The following is a 19,478-nucleotide window of genomic DNA, read 5'->3' on the forward strand; positions in this document are numbered from 1 at the left end:
TGAAATCTATCCTGAGTGCAGTGAAACTCCACCACCACCACCATCGTCCCCCCCCCCCCCCCCCCGGCCCTGAAGAGGAGCTTTGTTATGAGAATAACAATGGAGGACCCTGGCGTTTGTCACCTTTTTGCTGCTCATGTTTCAACGAGTGCAATCGAGACTTCCCTAGAATACCTGCCCCTCACCTGAGCTCCTGCTGTATCCGCCTGCGACTGTATCTCAGATCGGTGTCGGCAGCAATCCATTTGTTTGGTCTATAAAATGTCAGAAAATGGTTCAACATGTCGATCACTGTTTCCAAAAGCCCCAGGTGACGTCCTCAAATGTCTTGTTTGGTCCACAACTCAGAAAATATTCAGCTTACCGTCATAGAAACCAGAAAATATTCACATTTGAGAAGCTGGAAACAGAATTTTTTTTCCTTAAAAAAAAAGAGACTCCAAACAATTAATCAATTATCTAAATTGTTGGCAGTAGTTGGCAACTAACTGACTAATGGTTGCAGCTCTAAACTATTTAGATTAGAAGTTGTTCATTTCCTGCTCAAGGTATCAATAAATCAACACAGACAGCTAAAAAAAAAAAGACCCTAAATGAAGGTTGCTGGGTCCAATTTTAGCACATTTTGGGACACAACCTCCTATAAAATCTGCTTCCAGCAGGATTTCCCCTTCTGATGGTGTCAGTTTCTCCTTTGCAGTGTGTGTTGAGCAGCTTGAGCTGAACTGAAGCCCCTGAAGCCAAACTGTCAACATGGAGTGACTGACTCACATCGTTATTGTCAATACAAGATTGTAAGCAGGTGATGGAGGTGATCAGTTGGTGCATAAACAACCAATCGACCTTATTATAGCTCAGTTAATTCATCACATGCGCTACTTCTCCATTTCTTAGAGATGTAATGTGATGGTTTGATGGATATTTGACAACTTGTGACACGTTTTGTTTTTTTTTAATCATTTTTTGATATTTTAAAGACTAAGATGATCAATAGTTTTGCCTTTAGAGAAAATAATCAGCTGCATTTGACTACAATCATAAGTTATCCAGCATTTTTTCGAGGATAAAAAACGCGAATAAACGCATTCCCGATGTCTGGAGGTGACTGGAGATCATTTCTTTTTTTTTTTTTTTTAATCATTAAATGACCTCATAAAGAAACAGGCAGGTGTGTTACCAAAGTTGGCAGACATGAGACACCTTGGAGATCTGTCCTCTATCACCGTCCTTTAATCTACCAGCCGTCCCCCGGTGCAGCAGGTGTCTCTCCGCGGCATCAAGACGCGCGGTCAGCGGCAGCAGGACGCGCGGTCAGCGGCAGCAGGACGCGCGGTCAGCGGCAGCAGGACGCGCGGTCAGCGGCAGCAGGACGCGCGGTCAGCGGCGGAGAAACAGAAAAAAAAACTACCAAACAGCTGCCTGTCTTACCTTGTAGACATTCTCCGTTATACGGTGCACCTCGTCGGTCCGGGACATCCTTGTTGGCACGTCAGTAATAACCATAGACTAAGATTTCCTTTTGGATGAGGTTGAGATGATTTTCCTTTCCGAACTGTGTGTTGCGAGAAAAAATAAATCGCAGCTGTTCGCGGGGAATCGTGGCTCCTGTCTGCCGGTAGACGAGCTCGTCTGGCGGTGGGATCCCTGCTTTTATAGGAAAGTCCTCCGCTGCGCCCACACCGGCTCCCCACGCAGCCAGTCAGGCCGTCGGTGCCTCTCGGTTGGAGCGCAGAGGCGGACTCACTCCAAGAGGGGCGGTGCTGCATTCAGGGGCGGTGGGAAACTAAACCGCAGAACATGATGCTAGAAATTTTAAATGTTTTATACAGTGAACATGGCTTTTTCATAGATGCCTCTCAGGCTCTCATTTCTATTACAAATGATGGTCTTAAAACATTTAATTTCTCTGTTGCTTTTCAATAATGTGCAATTCATCCTCTGTAGGCCTATTGAATATTCTAGTATTACTCAATATTGCAATCTTTTACTTAAGTAGAAGTTGCAATAATAAAGCAAGAAGTACTCAATTACAAGTGAAAGTCCTGCATTACCTTATATTATAACATATATATATAGTCGATTCTCAGTGTTTGTGCAATGGATGCTTCAAGTTTCCACGTCACACTTGATATTGAATATCAATTGAATATTGGACCAGGATTGGCTTCCAAACTGGTTATGATAATATCAAAAATCAAACAGAACTGCAAGTAAAAGAAAAGTAAAGTATATCTTGATGTTGAAATATGGAATTTGACACAGAGATCCTCTTCAAGATCAGGTGAAGAAGAATGCAATATAAGGTCCCTGTTATGTCAGTTGATATTGTGCTTTAGTGGTGCATATTTCCAAACAACTTCTCAATTAAATTAGCACAAACATGTTGACATACAGTAGGACTGGAGCTTGGTGAGGCTGGATATCTGGGGTGCTTTACTTACAGTAAATAGCCTTGACCACAGAAACCCAAACGTCTCTCTGTTTCCAACTGATCACCTCAGCAGGTGAAATCATTGACGGGTACATCCCTTCAAGGAAAAGTCTTTGATTGATAGGAAGACCTGCAGACTCTTCACTTTCCATGACAAGTGATTTGACACCCCTAACGTGGTAAAACATTGATAATACGAACTTTAGATAAATAATAGAAATTTTAATTGGACATTTTTACTTGATCAAATTTTGAAACAACTCACTACATGGATATTTATTTAGGTTATTTACGATGTTTAGTTCTGCTCCACCTTCACATGGTATCTGACTGAAACCTGGTAAATAAACATATATATCAGCAGTAAAACAGTGTCTTGGATATTTTTTTCTTTATTTTTATTCAAGCTGTGCTCTCTGACACACCTGTCACATACTCAAGTGTACAAGTCAGCATCTAACAGGTCCGAAGTGACATTTGCAGGTATGTTTACATGCTGTTAAATGTGCTACAGCTGAGAAGTTGACGTTAGCGGTGCACTTTTCCCCACGAATGTTTGTTTGGTGGCACGTTTAATAAGCTAAGCTGCAGGACAAGACGTGTGTTCATGTTTGTAAGTTAGATGAGAAGGAGACTTTAGCAGGAAAACTAATATGCGTTGTTGTTCAGAGTCTGTGGCTCTTGTGTCGTGTTGCAGGATGCAATCAGGCTCAGTGTGACCATCTGCTCTGCTTATGATAGAACGACATGTTATCACTTGACGTTGGCTTGTTGGCTAAATGGCCGTCAGTTCCATAGCTTTTGTTGCTAAGGTTGTTGCTTGGGTTGTCCACGTTGTCCTTTCATGTTTCAGATCAGATTTCGGTTCGAACATGTATGGATGTATTTCAGAAGGTGACATTTAAAATAAAGAACAAGAAAAAGTAGTGAAATCGAACTACTATAGTTTGTTTTAATGGTTTGTTGACAGAGGTTGAACTGAGGGGCTACATAAAGAGCCAGTATAAGATAAATAAAGAGTTTTTAACTGGAAATCATGCAAAGATATTCCAGTGGAGCCCCAGATTGAAAATATAGACCTCTAAATGTGTATGATATATCTCCTTTAATCAGAATATTCTAATACTAGGGCGCACAATCAAGAAATAAAATAATATAAAATATCAATTTCTCCTTTTTGGTTTCTGATTTTTTTTCCCCCTCTGGTCCACTGCTTCACTAGTTTTTAGTTTTAACCAAAAGCAGGTGTGACACTGGTATCTACGAGCTTCACAGTGAGTCTATGAATGCAGCATAGCATTTAAACAAGCCACGCCTCCTCCGCTGTGTCACGCGCTGCCCACGCCGCCGCGCGCCGCCTCTGCTACACCCATTGAGAAGACCTGACTGAGCATCTCCATACAGAAACTGGGCCAGTTTCAACCCATTTATACAACACACTTATATATATATATATAATAACACTTTAATATTTGTATGATATTCCCATAATATTCATATAAGCTCTTATACAATGTCTCTGTTGTATCCTATAATTTTTATTTTTTTTTACATAATATGATACTGTATCTGACATTTTAAACCCCTATTGAAGTGTTTTTTTGGTTTTTCGACGATGCATCATTCAATAAACCGGAGAAAATCTGTTTACTCTGCTCTATATTTGTGTGGCTCCACTCCTTTTGGCTGAGTGGGCTCTGGTGTTTCTGAGTGGGATGCAGCCACATTTTCTTGGATTTCTAAGCCTTGTAAGGTGGGTTGGGGAATCCTACACATTTCTGCACGTCACGATCTGAAGGCCTCTGAATGAGAATTTATGAGAAAGAGACGAAGCGAGCAGAAGAAAGAAACAGAGAGAGAGAGATTAAATCAGAGGTGGAAGACGTACTCAGATCCTTTATTTAAGTAAAAGTAATAATACAGCAATGCAGCTTTATATACAGTTAGCTAGTTTAGTCCGGTGGTTCCTAACCTAGGGGTCGGGCCCCTCCAAAGGGTCAGCAGATAAATCTGAGGGGTGGTGAGATGATTAATGGGAGAGGAAAGAAGAAAAAACAAAGTTCTGATACACAAATCTGTTTTCAGTTTTTGGACTTTTGGTTTCATCTTTAACAATGTGTTGTATTTTAAAAGCTTGTTATATTATCCATTGTGTCAAATCTTCATCTGAAAAGTAACTAAAGCTGTCAAATAAATGTAGTGGAGTAGAAAGTATAAAGTAGCATCACATGGAAATACTCAAGTAAAGTACAAGTACCTCAAAATTGTACTTAAGTACAGAGTAAATGTACTCAGTTACTTTCCACCAGTGGATAAAATAGACAGGATATTTCATGGCTGCTGGCAGATCGGATAATAAAGTGGAAAATAAGCTGTGTTGATTGTCACATCTGATTAAAGCACGTCCCCAAGACTCCAAACTGCTGACATTTAATGAAAATCAATCAGGCATGTTTGATCTTTGCTGGAGCAAACACTAACATTCACAGTGTCAGCGGGCTATTGATTTACTCCTCTGAGACTATTCAGTCCCTGCTATTATTGCCTATAATTGAATGCAGGCTTCCATTATGTCTGTTGAATTCAAATCCATCTTATAGCCTAATTATACACACAATGAATACTGTATGTAGCTATTAGGTCTTTGTGATGAAATGTCTCAGTAATGTAAAAAAAAATACACAATTAAATACAGTTTAAAATTTTTAAAAAAAGATGAAACGCTGTGTCATTTTCAGCAGTCAGAGACGTGTCAGACTGTCAAATGAACTGCAATTTACTGATGAAGACTTGAGACTGACCCTTCATAATGCACTTACAATGGAAGTGATGAGGGACAAAATCCACAAAATCCTCCTTCTGTGAAAAAAAAAATGTACTTAAAAGTTTATCTGAAGCTAATAAGAAGCTTCAAAAGAGTCAAATCAAGTAGATATCTTTCAACGTTACAGTCTTTTTAGTGACAAAGTTCCTCTTTTTGTTACTATACTTCCACCGCAGCTCAACAGGGAAACACTGTCCGAGGGAATTTGATGCTAAATGTGTCAGATATCCACTTGATATGACTAACTCAGACTGCTGAAGCCTCATATAAGCTTCACATCTACTTGTAAATGACTGTGTGGACACACTGTGGATTTTGGCCTCCATCACTTCCATTGAAAGCACATTTGAAGGATCTTTTAATATCCAGTATGAACAGGAGGAACTTATCCTTTAAGATGAGCCTCTATTTAAGGCTCCGTAAATACATCATCACATCTACCCTGCGTCCTTTATCCTTATTACATGATTGATTTGGTTGTTTTCTTCACAGAAATGAATTAGAATCTGAGACGTACGTCCTCTCGAATGAGACAAAAGAGACAAAAGCTAGAAAAGATTTTGTGACATCACAACTGGTTTGGAAGAAAATCCCGATCCAGTATTGGAAATTTGAAGCCTCCAGTTCACAATCACTGAAAACAGACTTTACAGTGAAGCAGGAGACGTCTTGACACAGCGGTTCAACTTCTGAAATGAGCTGTATTTACACAGATTCAGGATTTTTAATGAGGGAGAGGGAGTAGATGTCATTTTAAGGATTTTTAACAAGATAATTGAACTTTTTGGGGTTGAAAAAAAAACATATCAAACACAAATTATTATTCAAAGTAAAGTTCTGTATGTACATCTTAAAATGTGTTGTCTTGAGGGAACTTTAAACATGACAGCAGTGGAGGTGTAGTCAGGTAGGCAGAACTCAGGTGGGCAGCACACACACACACACACACACACACACACACACACACACACACACACCTACACCTGAAGCGTCCATTCAGCAGCTCCTCTTCACGTCCGTCCCACTCACCATCGTCCTCTCAGGCTTCAGATCCACGTCTGTGATTCATCAGCGCTCTGACATTCAGGTTTCTTGTCTGTGCGTCGCCTACTCCCACTCCCACACACACACACACACACACACACACACACACACACACAGCACCTGTAATGCGCTGCTGCAGCTCCAGTTCATTCAAGAAGAGAACATCGCTGTGAAGTGGATTTCTGTAAGTCAACAATGTCAAATTGAAGCTATTTCAGGCTCGCAGTATACCCAAGCGATGAATCATCCATATAAAGGCTTTGTTTGAAGAGGTTAGTCCAAGGCCACAGTGTACACTGGAACATTTAATAACAATATAATGATAATAACTTTATTTATATAGCACCATATAGCACAAACAACAAAGTGCTTCACCAGCAAGGACAAATAAAAGAAAGTACAGAAGACAGTCAAACACAAAATGACAAATAAAATAACACAAAATATATAAATAACATAAAACAGCTGTTTAATGTCTGTAGAAATGTAGATTTGTATTATTTCTTAAATAATATATAATATAGTAAAGAGATTGTGTGTTTCAACCTTCCAGTATCTTCATTTGCAGATTAAATCTATACATAACATATACACTATTAATTAATTAAACCATAGTTATTAATCTGCTGGTTTAACAGCATCTACTCTACTGGTTTCACCTACTGGTGTTGGAACTGGGCAGCAGAGATTTCCTCCCATTCACACCAACTCTGCAGCATCTTTAACCGTCTGTCTCCTGTTTTGTTTTAATTCTTCTTGTAATCTATTAATTTTACTATTTGTTATTTTTTGCATTAATCTCCTGATCCATATTTACTATTCTGTTTGTTTGTCGATCGCTCGTTAAGCACTTTTAATTTGCACTTGACTAGTGTGAAAAGTGCTTTATAAATAAAGTTTGAGATTGATTAATTAATTGACGTGTTATTTTTTTGTGCAGCTGCAAAAGCTTTAAAGGTGGACTATGTAAGAACTGTTCTACACTCCAGACCAGTTGGGGGCAGCACTTCACCAGGAAGTTGAGGTGTCTGTAGGAGTTTACTTAAGTATGATAGCAACATCAATCCAGTGCTAATGCTAAGCTAACATTTGCTTGAATAAATCTAACCTAGAAGAAGAAATGCAACCTCTTCATCCTCTCGTGTTGGACTCTAAACATAAAACGTCTCTGACATCACATGAAAAACATTATCTCTTCATAATCTGTTGATAAATGTAGTTCATTTCTGAATGTTTTAAACTAAAATTCTTACATATTGCACCTTTAATATTCCCCCTTCATAGCAGCTAAGAAGACTCCAAACCATGAAAAACAGAAGACAGAAGTTTGTCTCTTGCTGCCACCTTGTGTTCAATCATGGAAAAATAACCTCAATAAACTGTAAACATAAAAGGAAGACAACAGAAGAGATATGACAATAAAAAAAACACTTTTTATTGTAAAAAGAATGTACACAGAGAGGAACAACTTCCAAATCAATTTCAAGACGACGCGTTCGATGAAAGGAGCAGCCTGCTGACGCTATCGGTCATCAAGTGTTTTCATGTCTGCCAGATGAACTGATTACAGTCAGATGGATCTTCAACAGATACGCCAGCTTAAAGCTCGACGAGCGCAGGCCGTCGTTTCTACACGAGTGAACCTGAACGTGATATGAACAGTAAAATAATTAACAGGATATCACTCAGCGGGTAAAGATCCAACTTCTGTCAGGTTATTATTAGCTTGAAGAGATTAACAACTGTTGTCCGAGGGGGGTGAAGGGAGGGAGGGAGGAGGTGGGAGGGGCCTCTGACGATATGATTAGCCCTTTCTCCAATGACACTGAACTAATCCACAAGGAGACCAGAGAATTAGATTAGTTAAGCTGCTTGGAAAGAGGTCAGACTGAGAGAATATGGTGTGTGTGTGTGTGAAACGGACTCTTATGCAAATGTTTTTCGCGCTTTAGAGAAAAGTTCCAGGGCGGGTCAAATAACTCGCAGACAAGGCCCGCACTGTGAGCAGATTATAACACACACACACACACACACGCCTTAAAGGGTCAGTGCACCCAAAATACAAGAAAAACATTCAATCTTTTTGCTTTCTGCTACAGCAGCAAATTACCGATGTAGCTCCAGTGACTGGATCCGTTTCTCCTTTTAACGAGTTTAACAGCTCAACACCTTGTTTTAACGAGATAAGTTCTGCCATATAACGAGATAAAGCGGGATAGTAACACCTAACATCTTCTAAGGATCGTTAAAACAAGAAACTGAGCCAATCTTTGATTTGTTTTTTTCACGGTGGCAGCGATACTTATTTTGGATCTCTTACTGTTTTCAGAGGGAATATTTCTTCAGTATTCCCGATGAAAACTGTTGATAACGAGGTCTGCGGATGAATCAGAGTTTTATAAATGTAACTGACGTGGAGGCAGAAGTCTCAGATAAAGATGCAACAATCTGTCAATTATTTCCTCGATTAGTCGGTTAGTCGTTCGATCTATTAAATGTCAGAAAACGGTGAATAGTTGTAATCCTTCTATCTAGAAGCCAAAGTTACAACCTGTAATGTCTTGTTTTGTCCCGACTTACAGTTTACAACCCAAAGATGTTCAGTTTCCTGTCATAAACACCAAATAAACCAGGAAATGTTCAACTTTAAGCTACAATTTTAGCATTTTCTCTTAAAAAAACAAAAAGACTCAAAATGATTCATCAGTCGTCAAAATAGTCGACAGTTTTCTGTCAGTTGACTAAGCAACAAGATAAAACTAGATGTAAGAGGTTAAATATATCTTTCTGTGATTTGAGTAAAAATGACCCTTTAAAAACTTGAAGATAGAAATCATATCCATCAGGAGAAGAAGATGTTACGTTGAGTAAATACATACGTGCATTTCAGTTTAATTAAAAATGATTTAGTAGTGAACACAGTAGAGAAATAACACTAATGAAACAAATGTTAGGCACAGTTATCTGATCTCACAGGTCTTCATGGTTCAAATCAGCATTTTTTTTTTTATTCTTTCCGCTGCGGTGAACCGGTCCTCCACGACGAAAACAGCAGCCGGATGTGATGAAGGAAGCCCAGAATCTGACTGAGAGCGTCTGCTGCTGCTGCTGCTGTCGTCACAGGCCTCTGAAGGACAGAAGAGTTCTGCAGCAAAATGTGTGTGTGAATGTGTGTGTGTGTGTGTGTGTGTGTTTGTGGTGGAGAAAAAAAAAAGTCCAGCAGCCTGCAGGTCAGCTGAAGGAGGTCAAGAGGTCAAGTCAGTGTTCCTACGCGGCCAGCAGCTCCGGCTCTGCCTTCTTCCTCGGACGTTCCCTCTCTGAAACAAAAACAGGTTTATCAGACGTCGACCACCGCTGCTTCCTTCACACAAATATAAAATCTCTACGACACTTTCACACATCAGCTTCATTCTTAAAGTTCATACAAGGCTGTAACTGGAACACACGACCTGACAGACGACATGAAACACACACACGCTTGGAGCTGCAGGACTTCATTAGTACTTCATTAATTGATGTCTCTTCTTCACTTTATTTCCTGTGTTGCATGTGGGAAAACTTTTCATATCTATTCAGAAATCAGTTCTCTATCATTTTAATTGGCATTTGAATGTTTTTATGTTGTTTTTCTTTGACTTGCTTGTTTATGTTATGAGCTGTTATAAAACACTTGTCTTGCCTTTCGTATAGATTTTGTACAGACTTGACAAACAGCTGTGAGCTGCTGAGATAAACCATGTTTCTGCAGCTCTTCTTCTGACTGATTCACACGTTTGTGACCTGCTGAACTACTGTTACGTAACTCCTCCAGACCGCAGCGTTTTTATCTAATTTACTACAAATGTTTATGGCGGCTAATCTTTTCTCTTCTCAGAATCATCGTTTCACAACAACCAGGATTAATACATGAAACTAGAGCGGTCCCGTCTGAGCTGCTCCAGACGTTACAGATCAGTGACATCACATATTATAAAGAAGGACAAAGTTCAGGACGCATGAAGGGAAAAAAGATAAAGAGAGAAACAAACCCGGCTTCTTCTCCTCTGTGGCTTCGGGGACGTCTGGCAGCTCGTCTGAGGGAACTTCAGGAAGCTCGACGTCTCCCTGAGACAGTTTATTACAGATCAGAGACGACACGCCGTCAGCAGAAAGATACGAGCGTTGCTTCGGGTTATGGATTATTACGGATGTGTGATCTGATCAGATCTGAGTTTTAAACATAAACACAGTGACAGTGATGGAACTAACCTGAGTTATGGCCTCCAGCTCAGCCAGAACAGCGTCTTCATCTTCCTGTGATAAAGATCCGGCCAACATGTCGTCGATTTGCTGCCAGAAACACAAAACTGTCAGATTTCTATTCAATCAAACTTTCTTCAGACAAAAAACCTTTCAGACGAAGTGGAATCCAAACTGCTGCACATGTGACTGATGAACACACAGGAAGGTAAATACAGATCGAGAGATTAATGCACAACAAGATACAAGAAAAATATTAAAATTAAAATAAATAATAATACATAACAATAGATTAGAAAGAAAAGGATTTAATAAAAGCTACTTTAAAAGAATGAATTGACGACAATAAAAGAAGTAAATGATGAGAGAACGGTTACAGAGTAATAGAAGACTATCAAAATAAAAGTATAAAATTATAAAACACTACACAAAATAAATAGATTACAATAAAACAGTTAAAGTGACTTTTTAAAGCCGAGCTAAACGGATTATTGGTCTATGTTTAAAAATATTTTTATATGTTTTATTTTGAAGATCAGAGATTAAAAACCAGCATAAACTTCAAATATGCAGAAACACTCGCTTCCTTATTGAAATTCATCTGTCAGTATTTACCAAACATGAACAACTACGTAAGCAAAGGTGTTATAATAATTTAAATAACAACCGTCAATTCAATCTACTGAGAGTCAAACGTTAATTGAATGTTGGGATCAGATCTACATCAGGACCAGCTGACTGACGACTGACAGAAGCAGGTTTGTTCTTTTAATTCATTCAAGAATAAATTTGGTTTATTAAGCAGTTTCAGGGTTTTATCTGCAGATAATAACTCACATTAGTTAGTGAAGGCTGACAGCAGCTCATGTTTACTACATAAACATAAACAGGAACTTCTTTTTACCAGACTAGAGACGTAGTTGACACTCAACAAACAGCAAACATGTTCTGGTCAGTTGGTCCATGTTGCATCTTTATGTTGAGCATATTGTGAGTTTATAAGATGTTATAACACCATATTTTGGGGGATTTACTGCAGATTTATGAAGAGTCATATAAAAAGATGTCACGTCGTCTATAAGAAGGAAAAGTTTGCCTGCCGGAGAATAAACGGAGGGTTTAGAGCTTCGTCGTTCTGTATTTCTGACATTAATAGGAGACTTACTCTCTGGTACTCGATGGCGTCTTGAGTTTCATCCATAATCCGTTCCACTTCTTCAATAGACATCACCTGCAGCGTGAAAAGAGAGTAAAGAATCATCAGACACGAGACGACATCGTTTCTGAAGGACGTTTCCGGGACGCTTCACGCCGTTTACCTCGTGCATTTTCTTCAGACAATCGTTTCCGACTTTCAACCCTTCGATGACTTTCCTCTCAATCTGGACAAACTCCAGGTCTTGAACCTGAAACGAGCAGGAAATAGATGAACTGTCAGTTTCACTTTAGCTGCTGCTGAGCGTCAGTCCAGTCCTCCCATCACTCCCATCACTCCCATCACTCCCATCACTCCCATCACTCACCATCACTCACCATCACTCCCATCACTCCCATCACTCACCATCACTCACCATCACTCCCATCACTGCCATCACTCACCATGCGCTCCAGGTTGCTGATCTGGTTCTCCGTCTTGTCTAGAAGTTGGTCCTGGTAGCGCTTCTTCTTCAGCAAGAGGAGAGCTTTCCTGTTTGAATCCAAACAAGAGTTCAGTTAAAATCTCTCTGCATGAAAGAACTATTAAAATACAATAAAAAAAAAAAAAGATTTCTGGATAAAACATTCCCAAGAAAAAATAAATCAACCTACAATCTCCCATCAAAACAATCTAATAATAAAGTTTTATTAAAAAAAAATCCTCTTCTTGTTCTGCTGCTGAAATTCTCAAAGAAAAAGTTTAAAATAAACATATTTTGTACTAAATATATAATCTGGATATTTACAAAACATTTCTAGTATGAATAAGAAGCTGAAAGGATGTTTTTTATCGTTGGAATATTTTTCATTCTCACTCTTTTTTGCCATCTTTCAGCAGCTGTTTGGCTAAAAGTCTCTCCTTCTCCAGCTGCAGGTTGATCCTCTTCTGATACTGTCGCAGTTTATCTCTTTGCTGTTTCAGTTGCTGCGGTGACGGAAACACAAGCAGGTTTAAGCAGCACGTACGAGGAATTAGCTTTAATGTTGTGGTTCAAAACAGTCAAAATATGCACAGGATTATGTAACTGTAAATAGTATAAAAAATGAAATTTACAATAAAAAAAACATGTAAAATATATTCTAAGTGAGAAGATACACTCATTACACTTCAAACTGCTTCTTTAATAACATACAGCTGCTTACATTTAGGTGAATTCATTTATATTTTATATCATTTTAGTTTGTTTTAATCTCTTTGTGTTTTAACAGTATTTTATGACAGTGGTTCTCAAACTTTTTTCACATAAAGGACGCCTAAAGTGACACAGTTTAGACCACGGACCCCCATCTGATGAGATTTTTGAAGTATCACTTTACGGTTACTGGTATTGGTACTGGTGTTGTCATTTTTTAAAACGATACCCAGCCCTAATTACACCCCTTGTTACTGGGGACCCACTGGAGCCCCATCAACGACCCCTGGGGGTCCCCGGACCTCACTTAGAGAACCACTGGTTTATAGTATTTTAACCATTTTAATCTCTTTGTGTCTCATAATGTGTTTCTGTTTTTACTTGTAAAAAGCACTTTGTGTTTTGAGAAGTGCCATATAAATAAAGTTTATTATTATGATGTTATTATTATCATCACCAGCAGAGTTTGCTGCTCTGTTAAAAAACAGCAGCTATAATCTGAATATTTACAGTCAAACACACACCCAGTAACACACCAGTAATACACCAGTAGTACACCAGTAAGGCAAAACCTACGTTAGGCTCCTCGGAACACTTCTGCATACATGTAGTTAAAGAACCACTTTGTAAAATTAGTTAAATTCTGACCTTTTAAAATGTGATTTATGGTATTTGCTACGTGCATTTTAAAGGCAGCTGAAGTTAATCAACACACAAACATCTTAAAGTTTATATATTTTTAGATACATTAAAGCCGAATTGAAGAGTTTCTCCTACAGATAACTAATCTATTAACATTATATTGTATTAATAAGGTTATTATTATCACTGACACGCGCTGTTGTTAAATTAAGACATTTTTTCAAGCGGTCTGGCGTGACGAAGCTAACGTTAGCTCGCCGTGACTCTCACCAAAATCGCTTTGTCTTGTTCTGTCACTCGCGTCTGTTTCTTCTTTCCAAAAATATTTCCCATCCTGACAAAGCATCCCAGCTACAGTCCGCAACCAGGAACGGGTCTGAGTGTGGGACTGGAATCCGATTTTAAACTGGTTTTCTAACTTGTAAGCAACAGCCTAGTGGAGCTTCTCCTCCATTATTTGTGTCCACACCCACAAGCAGGAAGGACGGAGAGCGGTTACGGACAAAAAGGTCCGAATGATAACCCTAGATTTGCGGAAAATCTCGCGAGAGTGAGAGATTTTAACCCAAAACATGATCTTTCCCCAACTCTAAAGTGTTTTTTGTGACTAAACATAACTAGACCTTAACCTTACCATATAAACACGACCCAAAAACTGCAGGAACGAGATCACATTAAATAATAATAATAATAATAATAATCTTTATTATAGATCACGTTTCAAAATCCACGTCACAAGGTGCTTCACAAATAAAACAGACAAATCATTAAATCATTAGGTTTAAAAAGAAACAACATAAAAAAACAATTTAATGTTTAAAACAAGAGAAATTTTAAAATTAATAAAAACAGAAATAAAAGACAGACCAAAGAAAATAAAAACTCAAGTAAAATCGGGAAACGCTCTCTGATAAAAAGCATTTTATAACAAGAGACTTTAAAAGAAATCACTGACTCAGCCGACTGACGTCCAACATTAAAGGTGCAGTTTGTGGAATTTAGCGGCATCGAGCAGAACGGACTGGACAGGAATAGAATATAATATTTATATAATCACCTGAAAATAAGAATCATTGTGTTTTCGTTACCTTAGAATAAGCAGGTCCTCTTCCACGGAGGCCGCCATGTTGCACCGCCATGTTTCTACAGTAGCCCAGAATGGACAAACCACTGGATCTAGAGAGAGGGCCTTTCACGTTTTTATTATTATTATATTATTTATTTAGTATTCAATTATGAGCCCATAACGCCTTGTTACGTTTGCTCCGAGCATAATGTTCTTATTTTCATATTTACTCTGCTGCATTATGTGACATTTTTATTTTAAAGGCCTTCACCAGAAGTATATCGTCTTTCATGCTCGTGTCCATCATGATTTTTTAATTTAATGTTATTTTGTTTATCTTGTTTTCAAGATTTTCAAGACATTTCAAAAGGTTTTATTGTCACTTGCACACAGCAACACATCAGACAGTAACACTGAAGGCAGTGAAATCAATTAGAGTATAAATTAAAATATTTACAATTATATAAAAAAATGTTTCAAAAAGGAGAAGAGGAAAATAAGAGAGACAAATATATACAAATATACATTATACTGCACATAAGTGATGGGTGATAAATACTTGTGATAAAAATATAAATCTTTAAAGTTTTTAGGGGTTTTTTGTAGAAGCTTTTAGCTTCCTGTCTCCTTATAGCTGAGTATATGCAGGTTAAAGTGTGTTTTCTGTCTATATTACAATGTTTTTCAAGTATCAAATCTTTAAATCTCAAATATTTTTTTTAAAATTTACAAATAAACAAATAAATAAGCTTCCTGTGCCCTCCAGTGGTCACAATGTGTAACTACATCTATTTCAATTTATTGTTTTCAGAGTGCTCATCAGAATCAGTTTTAGTATTTATGAATTAACACTGAGCATCTATAAATATTCTCCTTTGTAACAGTTTTATTTTGAAATTTTTAACCAGGCCTCTAGTAAAACTACTCTGCTTGTGTGTCAAACCTTGACTGTGATCACTTCTGTAAAACACTTTGGTCAACATTTGTTTTTAAATGTCTAAAATAGTGACATGAAATATTGTTGTTTCAGGATCAGGATGTAAAAACTGAACAGGATCAGTTTCTGTTCTCTGGTCTGTTAATCAGAAATGTAATTCAAACTATTTAAAGTAAAAAAAAATGGCAAATGAATAATTTGTATTAACATTTATTCATGAAAAGGTGGTGTAGAGACCACAAAGTGTCCATCCAGACATGAGGAGGCGATACAGGAGGAAATACATCACACAGCTAAACCACAGTCTTTAAAAAGTAAAATCAGTGCACAGATAATCTTACAAAGATTGCATAATATAAAGAAATGTTATAAAACTTCCCAGAAATAGTGCAATTTTACCACCACCAGGAACAAAAAAAACCCCAACTAAACAAAAACCTGCTCCGCTGTTAATAACAATTAAATGCTTTTCTTTCCACAGAGAATTCCAATATTTTGGTTTTCTTTATGTGAAATAATTCAAACTGGATGTGACGTTTTGTGTTTTGGAAGCAGGAGTAAAGAGAAGTGCAAAAAAAAACCCCAAAAAAAGCTGATGTTATTTGAGCTACATGTTACCGAAACTGACGGCTGAACACATGAACGTTGGTGTAAGTTTGTTTTTGTGAACACAAACCCTTCATTGCACTTGGGAAAACAAATATAAAAAGAAATATAGATTTATATATATTTATATATATATATATATATGACATCAAGAAACCCATCCATGCTTTTCACACATGTTCACCTTAACGCAGAGCCAGTGTTTTTCATTTGTCCCCCGATCTGAGAGGAAACAAGGCTACATGTGTGCAAAAAAAAAAAAAAAAAAAAAAAAAAAAAAAAATGCAGACAAGGTTTAAATAGTTTTCATATGACACAACATAGCATGAACTCTCACTCACTTCCTCAAGTCATTTGAAGCTTTAAGTTTCTGTAAAATAGACGAATGTTTGCAGTTTTATATCTTTATAATCTTTCAAAACATGATTCAGCAAATAAACTCTGTTAAAGATGAAATGAAGCTTCTGCGTGAACACATGAAAGTAACAGACACCTTGTGTGAGACGTCTGAATCTGTCAGTCGGACACATGACGGAGTTCGTGGGGACAGAAAATGTTTTCAGGATGGATATTTTTTTATTCAAATCTTCATCGTTCATATCAAAAAAAACCTTTACTTGGTTGTCTTTAAAAATGGGGACTTTCAAGCTTCTAGATGAAAACTCCCCAAGTTCATTCTGTCCTACGGAGGTGGATAAAACAAACACACCTGACAGCATGATTCACTTCCTCTATGAAGCTTATGATGAGTTTTGAGGCCAGAGTTCATGTTGCGGTTGCACTGAGTCACATCAGACTGTTCCTATTATTCTGTCCACCCCCCCCTCAAGCCGGCAGCCCTGAGGCTCATTCTTGAAAGTAAAGGAAGCTGCTCAGTCTGTAGGTAAACATCTCCCTCCCACGTCTATTTATCATCAGCAACAATATAAAAAAACCCGACAAATCACTTTTTTTTTTTTCCTCAAGTCTGTTCAACAAAGTGTCTTAAAATTCCCTTTAACCAGGTCGTCTTCTCACCTGAATGTCATGAAAAAAATTACAATTTATCGATTCGCTGACGTGTATCTGCACCAGCGACATACCTGCTTGTACAAATACTAGATTATGCAGCTACACACATTTTACACAACACCACAAAAACAAACAAACAACACACACACACCAAAAAAACCCAAACAGGCTAGATAGTGTTAACAGAGACACGGTTTGTGTGTAAAAGTGGCACCAAAGTGAAAAAAAAGTGACGACAGGAGCCGTTTACGAGCCCTCCTCTCACTGGAGGTACATTCAGAAAAATATCAAAAAAAAAAAAAATCTCCATGAAACCTCAGCTGAGAGAACGCTGAACGCAACCTCAAGCTTTTAAACACCTCTTTCCTGTGTTTTGAGGTTGTCGCCTCCTCCTCATCCTCATCCTCCCTCCTCCTCATCCTCCGGTTAATGACGTGTGACGAGGGCGGTGTGCTACATGTACTGGTGTGCATATTCTACACTACATTCCCAAAGCTATGGGCTCTAGTTCAAAAGCTTAACCTGTAGAGAGGAAGGCCACAGGGGAAAAAGATCTGGAAAAAAAAAAAAAAAAAAAACCCTCATCCCGAACATCCGCGCGCCACATTTCAAAATAAAACAAAGCCTCTTCGTGAGCGTGCATGCTGAAAAACACTCAGTCCATGGAAGAGTTATAAACGTGGGGTCTGGATGTTAGAAGATGTGCATGCGTGTGCTGGTGTAAAACGAGGAGAAGGGGACTCTTCCTCTTCTTCCTCTTCTTCAACCTCGCAGAAAATAAAAAAAGTAAGTAGGAGGCTTGTAGCATCTTGTGTAGCATCTCTCTTCTCCAGTGTTAGTAAAGTAGGCGTTATGACCTTATTCCATTGACCCACATCAATAATAGAACTATTATGCAAACTATTTATGCACATGCTACTGACACTTTAAAAAAAAAAAAAAAAAAGAAGTACTTGTCAGTGTCGATGTGTGAGGAGGTGTGTGTGTGGTTCAGAGATGTGCTGCTTTGGTACGATCGTGGATGGATCCCAGTTCTGGTAGTGTTTAAAAAAAAAAAAACACACTTCCACAAACACAACATCTGGAGAGACGAGCAAACACGCTTACAGTAACGCCTCTCACAGAGGAGGACAGATGGAAAGGTTTACAAAGCATAAATATTATATATTATATAGATTTTTTTTTGTGTATTTTCTGACTCTCTGTGAAGATTAAAAAAAAAAAAACACCGTTAGAAAGAGGAGAAGGTGTCGCGTCAGTGTGTCGAGAGGAGAAAAACAAAAAGACTGCAGGCCCCCTCGGTCAGTGCGATTCAGAAAAACACGGAGCACCAGTGGACGAGGGTCACACACACACACATGCACGCCTCGGAGCCACAGGGAGGGGACGTAAACAGCCCCCCACCCCCCACGGAGCCTAAACACACACACACACACACACAAACACACACACACAATCCCAGTGTATGTGGAGGCCCCCCCCCACCCCACTCGGGTCTGTCCCGTTCATTTAAAGGTGGCGGGCGTTGTTGGCGTGGAGCAGGGGGCGAGTGCTTGGTGTGAGCCCCTCAGGCGCCGAGGTCCGGCAGGCAGGCAGGGCGGGGGGATTGGTCAAGTCCTGGTCAGTCCCCGCCCCCCCCCCCCAAAGGCCTGCTCCCTTCTCAGGTGGGAAACTTAAAGCTGGTGCACGATGCTGTCTGTGTGGTTGACTGAAACGGCGCCGCCGTCCTGACGCAGCCGCTGCCACTGGAACGTCGTGCTGAGGGAGCCCAGCTCGTCCTCCTCGTTCTCCTGCTCCTTCGCAAACTCCATGAACACCTGGAGGATGAAGACGCAGAGGAGGAGGAGATGATGGACGTTTATATAACATCATTATATTTAAAAAAGGTTCAAATGCTGCATCATCTTCAGGCCTTTACACACCGGGGGCGACGCGAATGAACGACACGAAATTGCGAAATAATCGCCTGTGAATAGTTTGCATCAAAACTATTCACACCGACAGCGTTATGAATCTGCGACAGCTCGTCCTGCCGTCAGTCAGCCTGGTGAGGACAGTTTGTCCTGCAGCTGCTTCTGTGGACAGAGACACTGAACGCAGGACGGAGCCGTTGTGGATTGAGCGGATATAACGCTCTCCTCTTCTTTTGTCCAGTGAGGAGAAGAACAAGATCATCATCATCACTGGAGGATGTTGACATCATCCTCCAGTGATGATGATGATGATGATCTCCGACCTGTGTTCAGCCGCCTGTCAGCTGCAGCTCCTGAGAGGACAAACTGCCTTCACCTGGCCGACTGACAGCAGGAAGTTACTGAACCTAAACAGTTTGCATGTCGGCTCCACGG

The 19,478-nt window shown here is 39.1% G+C and overlaps 2 protein-coding genes across 2 annotated transcripts in view; both read right to left on the reverse strand.

The window, feature by feature from the left end:
- Positions 1–7,712: 7,712 nt before the first annotated feature.
- On the reverse strand, positions 7,713–14,001 carry chmp6b (charged multivesicular body protein 6b). The gene is made up of 8 exons (XM_067576114.1): positions 13,781–14,001; positions 12,551–12,660; positions 12,138–12,225; positions 11,858–11,944; positions 11,704–11,769; positions 10,548–10,628; positions 10,328–10,403; positions 7,713–9,616 (listed from the first exon to the last, which is right to left on the reverse strand). Exons 1-8 carry the CDS (start codon positions 13,841–13,843, stop codon positions 9,567–9,569), a joined length of 621 nt encoding a protein of 206 aa, XP_067432215.1. The 5' UTR covers positions 13,844–14,001; the 3' UTR covers positions 7,713–9,566.
- A 1,706-nt stretch (positions 14,002–15,707) lies between these two features.
- The window catches only part of abca5 (ATP-binding cassette, sub-family A (ABC1), member 5), a 29,815-nt gene continuing 26,044 nt past the window's right edge, over positions 15,708–19,478 (reverse strand). Inside the window, exon 38 of the mRNA XM_067576732.1 lies at positions 15,708–18,947. Within this exon, the coding sequence (XP_067432833.1) occupies positions 18,804–18,947 (144 nt within the window). The 3' untranslated portion in view covers positions 15,708–18,803. The remainder of the gene's footprint in view (positions 18,948–19,478) is intronic.

Source organism: Thunnus thynnus, chromosome 20 (genome assembly GCF_963924715.1).
Source record: "Thunnus thynnus chromosome 20, fThuThy2.1, whole genome shotgun sequence".
Classification (NCBI taxonomy): Eukaryota; Metazoa; Chordata; class Actinopteri; order Scombriformes; family Scombridae; genus Thunnus; species Thunnus thynnus.